General features: G+C 52.7%; 1 protein-coding gene across 1 annotated transcript; it reads right to left on the reverse strand.

The window, feature by feature from the left end:
- Window positions 1-1,993: 1,993 nt before the first annotated feature.
- On the reverse strand, window positions 1,994-5,662 carry LOC123145386 (benzaldehyde dehydrogenase, mitochondrial). Its single transcript, XM_044564788.1, has 9 exons — window positions 5,320-5,662; window positions 4,296-4,442; window positions 4,052-4,194; window positions 3,490-3,963; window positions 3,228-3,401; window positions 3,008-3,145; window positions 2,766-2,903; window positions 2,608-2,669; window positions 1,994-2,524 (listed from the first exon to the last, which is right to left on the reverse strand). The coding sequence occupies exons 1-9, from the start codon at window positions 5,405-5,407 to the stop codon at window positions 2,251-2,253; spliced, it is 1,638 nt and encodes a 545-aa protein (XP_044420723.1). The 5' UTR covers window positions 5,408-5,662; the 3' UTR covers window positions 1,994-2,250.
- Window positions 5,663-8,343: the final 2,681 nt, after the last annotated feature.

Below are 8,343 nucleotides of genomic sequence, written 5' to 3' on the forward strand. Positions count from 1 at the left end.
TGAGTACATGATAGGTGACTTATTCAAACACAAAGAGGAGACCAAGGAGAAGATAAAGAAACTTAAGGGGATGCTGAATGATTTTGACTGAACTTATCTTGTTCTTGTCCCTATGTAAACTTAATTTGACCAACTATGTTGTGAAATGGATTTGGTTGTCAACTGATTTTATCTTGCCTGTCAACTGAATTTTAAGTGCAATGGATTTGGTTTTCAACTGTAATATGTTGTCAAATGATTAGAATTGAATTGAGACATGTTGTGTTGCTGTCTAAATAAAGAAGTAACATAACAACATTGGTACATAACTCCAGTCTTCATATTATTTGATCAGTTATCCATTACAACCATCACAACATGCAACCATTACAACCATCAAAGCATGCATCCAAACCCAAAACAAGTACTTAATCTACTTAATCTACTTAGTGTGCTGTGCTCACTGATTTCAGTACATCTCACTTCTTCATGACTACTATGAAACACAACACACAAAGCACCATAACAGCAGCCATCACCAGCTTCAACAGCAGTAGGATTTCTCTACCTAATCCAAGCAGCATAGCAACTTGCTGCTTGGTAGCAAAATTCTTCTCACTAGGGGTGCCAAATGACCCAAAATCAACTCTGCCAGCACCTCTCCCAGCCATGCCTCTTCCAGCTATGCTTCTTGTGTTCATTGCTTCAGTCCTCTTCCACTCAAGCTCCTCCCTTTTATCCTCAGTTGCTCCTATTGCATCCACAGCAGCATCACCAACAAGAACCCTATGTTCAACAAGATGCTGCACATATTCTAGCTCCCAACGCCAGAAATCACAGGTGACCTATAAAACAGAGAAACTCAGTTAACTGAAAAAGTTCAGTTAACTATAAAGTTCAGTTAACTATAAATTTCACTTAACTACCACCAACCAATTGCAGTACAAACCTAATGCCAGTTAACTAAGTTCAATCTGACAAAACCCTAATGCAGTCTTACACATCAATCTGATGCAGAACCAGTGAAGAAAAGATCTACCACACAGGTAGAGGAACTTGACCTGGTGTTTGCTCCACCTGTAGAAGACCCACCCCTCGTGCTCATCCGTGCCAGAGCGGTAGAACTTGACCTGCTCGCCACAATCCGGGCACGGGATCAAAGGAACCACAACGGAGCGGCCACGTGGCCCAGATCGAACAGAGCTCGAAGATGACATGAGGAGAGAGGCGGTGGCAATGTCTGCGGCGATGGAGAGAGGGCGGCGGCAATGGCTGTGGCGGCGGCGGCGAGGGCGGCGGCGGAGGGAGGCGGGTGGGGTAGGGTTGGGAGAGGGCAGTGGGTGGCTCGATCCGACCAAGTGTGCGACCAGGTGGGGGGAGGAGATCTTTTGTTCTGCCAGTTTTGCAAAAAAAAACCTGGTTGCCTGCGTATTCGAGCGAGCAAGCGCATGTGGCAGCCGTTGACTCGAGCCAGCTCAGCGCGTATGTATAGAAAATCGTATAATGGACCGTAGATGACCCCCTAGAGCAAGTTTGGTGACCGTATTGCGGGTATTTGTAACCACAGGGACTAAAGCTAACGCCAGTGCAAGTTTGGTGACCTATAGTGAATTTTTCTCCGCAGAAAATTGATTTTTACTCTAACCCGGTTTGTGCATGCTTGCTGCGACAAGGGTCTCGCGGCACATCTTTTTCTACGGATTTTTGCATAGTGGACAAACAAAAAAACAACGACGAGAAAATGATAAAAACAAACAAACAATATAATTGTGGGACTTTTATTTATCCGCTGATGTAGGATGATGTCATGTTAGATGTGAGATATCTCATATCTAGATGTGGTATAGTTACACCCTTTAGAAAATTATAAGTAAAACGCCTGTATCATTCCGTGCGTGTAGTATTATTGGGCGTAGGCTCTGTACGGCCATTGACCGAGCTCCCGACGCCACCGTGCGCGGTCGTAGAGCCGGCATGTGCTTCCTAGTCCTTCGGGGTGGTCAACTGACAAAGCTTTGCCACGTACTCCCATGTACAGCAAATTTGAACTAGACGGCAAGTATAGCAATGCACATCCAAGCAAGATAGGCTCTGCACGGGCCGCCGATCAGGTCAAAGCGGGCAGCGCCAAAACAAATTTGAACTAAGCCGGAAGCTGACGACACCATTTATTCAAAGGCAGGCTTAAGTTAAGAGTTCGCCGGCGTTGTTGTCGGTGTCCTTTCCACCTCCTATGGTATTGCCGGAGGACGACGATGATAAGTTTCGCCGCTACAACCAAGCCGGGTCCCTGAGGGGCGCGACGACGGCCTTGGTCTGGAGGTAGTTGCCGAGGCTGTAGGCGCCCTTCTCCCGCCCCACGCCGCTCATCTTGTACCCGCCGAAGGGGATGGCCGCGTCGAACACGTCGTAGCAGTTGACCCACACCGTCCCCACCCTCAGCGCCCGCGCCACCGCGTTCGCCGTGTCCAGGCTCCTCGTGAACACCCCCGCCGCCAGCCCGTACTGCGTCGCGTTCGCCCTCCTCACCACCTCCCCCACCTCCCTGCGCCAAAACCCCATCTCGCACCGTCAGTGAATGGTGGTCACAATGTTTGGTACTTCTACTTAGCAGCTAGCTGACGGTACCTGAACTTGAGGATGGACTGGATGGGCCCGAATATCTCCTCCTGAGCGATCTTCATCTCATCCTGCGAGAACGAAACGGACGCAGAATTGATCAGCACTGAAAGTAGTGGGATGTGTATGGTGAGAAGCGGTACATACATCTGAAAAAAGTTTGTTACCTCCACGTCTGCAAAGACGGTCGGCTGGATGTAGAAGCCCCTGCTGCCTACCCTCTCGCCGCCGGTCACGAGGGTGGCGCCGCTGTCGACGCCCGACTTGACGTAGCCCAGGATCTTCTTGAACTGCTGGCCATCGATCTGATCCAACAAAAGAGACGATTTCATCAGTGTCACGGCTTAGGATCGACACGTACGGCTGAGATGCGTGTATCGCTGAACGTATGGGTGTGTACGTAACGTACCTGAGGTCCCTGCTCAACACCTTTCTTGAAGGGGTCGCCGACCACACGCCTCTGGGCGCGAGCCTTGGACTTCTCCACGAACTCGTCGTAGACGCTCTCGTGGACGAACGTCCGAGACCCAGCGCAGCAGCATTGCCCCTGCCACGAATTGGGACAGAGATTTCAGAGCCCTGATGTATCAGCGTGCATCTCCCCGCAGTACTTGAGATGGACAGAGGACCTGGTTGAAGAAGAGCGCCCGGTGCGCGAGCTCGACGGCCTGGTCGACATCAGCGTCGTCCATGACGATGAACGGGGACTTGCCGCCGAGCTCCAGCGTCACCGGCTTCAAGTTGCTCCTCGCCGCCAGTTCAAGAATAATCTTGCCCGTGCCAGTCGATCCGGTGAACGCCAGCTATGAGCAAAATGCACATTAATGTCAGATCTTAAATCAATCACGAAGAGGCTCGTCGAGCCGTTCCAAGCGCAGGTTACATGTTCACCTTGTCGACGCCCATGTGGCTGCACAACGCGGCGCCGGCCGTGGGGCCGAAGCCGGGGACGACGTTGAGGACGCCGTCCGGGAGGCCGGCCTCGTGGAGGAGGCTGGCGACGTAGAGTGCGGAGAGCGGCGTCTGCTCGGCGGTCTTGAGCACGACGGCGTTGCCGCAGGCGAGCGCCGGGCCGACCTTCCAGGCGAACATGAGCAGCGGGAAGTTCCAGGGGATGATCTGGCCGGCGACGCCGATGGGCTCGCGCAGCACCTGCACGTGGTGCGGGCCGTCGGCCGGCACCACCATGCCGTGGATCTTGTCCGCCCACCCGGCGTAGTACCGCATGCAGCGCGCCGCCATCGGCACCTCCCCGCCGGCGGACTGCTCCAGCGGCTTCCCGCCGTCCCACGACTCCAGCGCCGCGATCTCGTCGTTGTGCCGCTCCATCAGGTCCGCGAACCGCAGCAGCACCCGGCACCGCTCCTGCATGCCCACACGCGTACCATCATTCCAAGACATGGGCTATCCTGCCTCTGTAGTTAAGGTACACCGGCCGTGGACAAACACGTACGTAGGCGGTCATCCTCGGCCAGGGGCCCTCGTCGAAGGCCCTGCGGGCGGCGGCGACAGCGCGGTCGATGTCCTCGGCGTCGCCCTCGGCCACGCGCGCGATGACCTCGCCGGTGCGGGGGTCCACCGTCGGGAACGTCCTTCCTGGAGAAAAACGGTGCACATTTTGGTGCGCTACGGGGAGGCAGCATATCTTCGTGGTGACTCGGTGCCGTTCATGCGATTCGAGTAATGCATGTACGTACCAGATGCTGCATCGACGAAGTTGCCGTTGATGAGGAGCTGCGTGTACTTCACCTCCACGGGGGGTTTGATCGGCTCCTCGTCGGCGGTGGCGGCCGGTGCGGTGCTGAACCTGTAAACGGCTCCGGGCAACGAGCGCCGTGCACTGTCTGTAGGCAGGCACACAACATGTTCAATGCAGCTGCGTGTGTGAGTGTATCACAAGTTGAAAATTGCAAAAGCAGGGTACTCAACAATAACGTTACTCGAGTAATTAACAAGTGTTCTAGTGAACCGTTTTTACTCCGTGCTCTACAAATTATCCTGGTGTTCTAGAAAGTTAACATACGCATTGGTGAATATCATTTTCTTTTAACTGTCACATGAGTACACTTCAACATAAGCAAAAAAAGCATCACCGAGAAGCTTGCTTGTCTGTTGGCGCACGGTGTGGGTGTGATCTTCTCACAGCATGGCATCGGAGTTGGAAACAAACAGAACGGAGAAAATGTACTGCGCGCCGCCCAACTACTTTTGGCTCGTCCTAGTTTTTCGATAAGGATTGGACAGAGAGGGACCTCATCTCCAGCCCCACTTTGGGAGGAAAGCTCCAGCTAGCCTTTGGTGCTATTGGTGACCTCATTGGTCACATTACAAGTAACAAAACAAAGCGAAACAGGAACATGGGTCATGATGTGGGGAAGAGAAGTGGAGAACGCCAAGGAACTTCATGAGCCAAAATGTGCAGAGATGGCCATGTGCAATCAGTTCCCGCAATCATCTTGGCTCAAAGATGAACCAATCGATTCCCGCGAATGATCGATGTGGCACCAAACAAAAAACAAAAAGATAATCCTAAAGCGTCCGAGAACGCAGTTCTCTTGACGATTAGAGAACAGTACCAGCTACGTTATGGTTCAAGCATGTCTGGTTGATTCAGTATCATATCATGGAAAGTGAAGATGGAGCACCAACGGAGAAACAGAAATCAAGACCTAAAGCAAGAGGGTGCAGAAATCCAAGATCCAAGCAAGAGATCGTAGTCACCTGCTCTGAGAAGAGAATCGGCAGGAGGCCTCGGGAGGAGGAGGCCGCGGCGTGAGAGGAAGGAGGAAGCGGCCCTCCTTGCGACCATGGCTAACCCTGTCACAGCGAGTGATCTACTGCACGGGAAGTGAGGAGCAATGGAGGAGCAGTCTATATTCTCCTTGCACTCTTGAGGCTAGTGGCAGTGGCCAGTGGGAGGGTAATGGCGATCTCCTTGCACGGTTGCACTTCTTGTGGGCATGTTCAAGAAGCAAGTGCACAAGTGCTCTTGCGCTTGCCCTGCGGCTTGGTGTGAGTGACTGATTGCAGTTGCTGGCGCAACAGACAAGGGAGGAGGTGAGAGCAAAAACGCAACACCTACTATATATGTTTTTTTTAACTCCAAGCTTAGAGCAACTCCAACGTGTAGGACGTGTTTGGTTGCCTGCAGCCATTGGACCAGGCTGTATGAGGAAAACGAGCCAGGCTGACCAGGGCCCGATTGCAGAAAAACAGTGCGAAAAAGGAAGTAGTCATGTTGTTTGGTTGCCTGCATGGTGGTTGGTGTTGTCTCACAACATGCACGATCGCACGTTTGATAGCGACGGCTTCCCCTATGCATTGTGAGAAGAACATGCAGTCTGGCACGGAAAAGGAGAGAATCTTTCTCATATCGTGGCTCATGCGAGCCTGCATGAGTGGAAACTGTCAATGCGGCCATTCCTCCTCAGCATGCCCCTAAAGTGCTTTAATCGTCCGATGCAGAAGATTGTTCGAGCCAAGTAACCAAACACCATGCGAATTAAAAGATTCCATCCATATGCAGTCTACCAACCACCATGCAGACAACCAAACACGCCCCTAGCAAATTCGTCCGGTGCAGAGCTCGCTCCATGCCCAACCGCCAGCACGGGAGAGAAGTTTCAGTTTTTCCTCCGTGCGTCGCGGCCTGGTTTTGAAACCGCGTGTCCTCCCATGCACCACCGGCAACGGGCACCACACCATTAATGTCATGCCCGAGCCCCTGCATTCCTGTCGTGGCCTAATGGATGGTCGCCATGCCACATCATCTCCTAGCAGGCCGGAAGAAGCTGCGTGAGCACGTGAGAGGCATGCGCGTAGGTTGCCGCATCGTTTCACACCGGGAGATGCGCCCTATGATCTCCTGTCGCTGGCCGCCTGCCGGCTCCCCACTGCCTCCTTAATGGTGTTTGCGGCGGCCTGTAAAAGCCTGGCGCCCTACTCTCGCCTCAGTCCTGTCTCTTGCAGCACCATTCCCATCTCGTCCGCCTCCAATGTTGTTGGAATTATTGGGCTTCAGCCCATTTATTTTATCTAAGAATTCATAGAAAGATTGCAGAGGCCCATGTGGCTATTCATGAATGACAAGGGGGTGGAAAGTTTAGTCTCACCACACTAGTGGTGGATGTGTGAGGCCAACTTATAAGGTCAGTTGTTCCACATACCACTAAGAGCTTGATAAGAGAGCAATACATGTGTTCCTCCTTCGCCGCCTGCCTCGCACGCGCGTTGTGTTTCGTGATCAAGTCGAGCCGAGCCGTAGTAGGACCTATGAAATGAGTGTGTGTTGCGTTAAGTTTTGTCACACAAGAAAAAGAAGTCGAAATGTTTTGCTTCCAGTGGGTTTATCTTCCTCTCTCTAGTGGGCGGTCGTTTCTCTTCGATTGCCGAGGGGTAAGTTGCAACTCACATCGCCTATAACAGATCGCTCCTCTTTCAAGACGAGACACACTTCATCTCCTACGCGCCTGACTCATGGTTCCAAGCTTTGCGCAGCCTGCTACTTTCCCATCTCGCTTTTCGGTGTGCACTGCGGAGTAAGACAACAGGCCTATGAACCCCCACCTCTTGTGATCTGGTATGGGAGAGGGTGATCAGATTTTTGGGGAGCGCCCTTGCATGACTGTTGGATCTTTGTTCATCGTGGCTGCGAACGGCAACATCTCCGGCGACAAGTTCCCCAACAACGACTTCTTTCCTAACGTCATCCACCTCCTTGGCGACATGATGAACAACACACATGTTGGGAAACGTTGCATGGAAAACAAAAAAAATATCTACGCACACGCAAGATCTATACATGGAGATGCATAGCAACGAGAGGGGAAGAGTGTGTCTACGTACCCTCGTAGACCGTAAGCGGAAGCGTTTAATAACGTAATTGATGTAGTCGAACTTCTTCGCGCTCTAACCGATCAAGTACCAAATGTACGGCACCTCCGCGTTCAGCACACGTTCAGCTCGGTGACGTCCTCCGCCTTCTTGATCCAGCAAGACGGCGAGGTAGTGGATGAGTTCCGATAGCACGATGGTGTGGTGACGGTGACGGTGATACTATCTCCGCAGGGCTTCGCCTAAGCACTACAAAAATATGACCGGAGGTGTAAACGGTGGAGGGGGCGCTGCACACGGCTAAGACAATGTTGTGTTGTGCTAGGCGCCCCCCTCCCACATATATATAGGTGGGGGAGGGAGGAGCATCCAAGGGGCGCCCCAAGTAGGAGGAATCCTACTTGGGGTCTCTCCCAAGCCGCCCCCTTTCCTTTTTAGGTGAGCAGGGAAAGGCGGGAGAGGCAGGTGCCCCCCCCCTTTTCTTTCTCCCATGAGAAGGGGAAGGCGGGAGGGGCTAGCCCTCCCCTCTTTCCTTCCCTAGGTTCGGCCGGCCAGGGAGAGGGGCGCACCAGCCCCCTGTGGGCTGGTCTGTCCTCCCTTGGCCCATTAGGCCCATACACCTACCGGGGGTGACCGGAACCCCTTTCGGTGACCCGATGACTACCCGGTGCACTTCGAAACTATTCCGGTGTCCGAATACCATCGTCCTACATATCAATCTTTACCTCTTGACCATTTCAAGACTCCTCGTCATGTCCGTGATCTCATCCGGGACTCTGAAATCGGTCATCAAATCATATAACTCATATAACACTATATCGTCAACGAACGTTAAGCGTGTGGACCCTACGGGTTCGAGAACTATGTAGACCTGACTGAGACACCTCTCCGGTCAATAACCAATAGAGGAAC

The sequence above is a fragment of the Triticum aestivum genome, chromosome 6D (genome assembly GCF_018294505.1).
Source record: "Triticum aestivum cultivar Chinese Spring chromosome 6D, IWGSC CS RefSeq v2.1, whole genome shotgun sequence".
Classification (NCBI taxonomy): Eukaryota; Viridiplantae; Streptophyta; class Magnoliopsida; order Poales; family Poaceae; genus Triticum; species Triticum aestivum.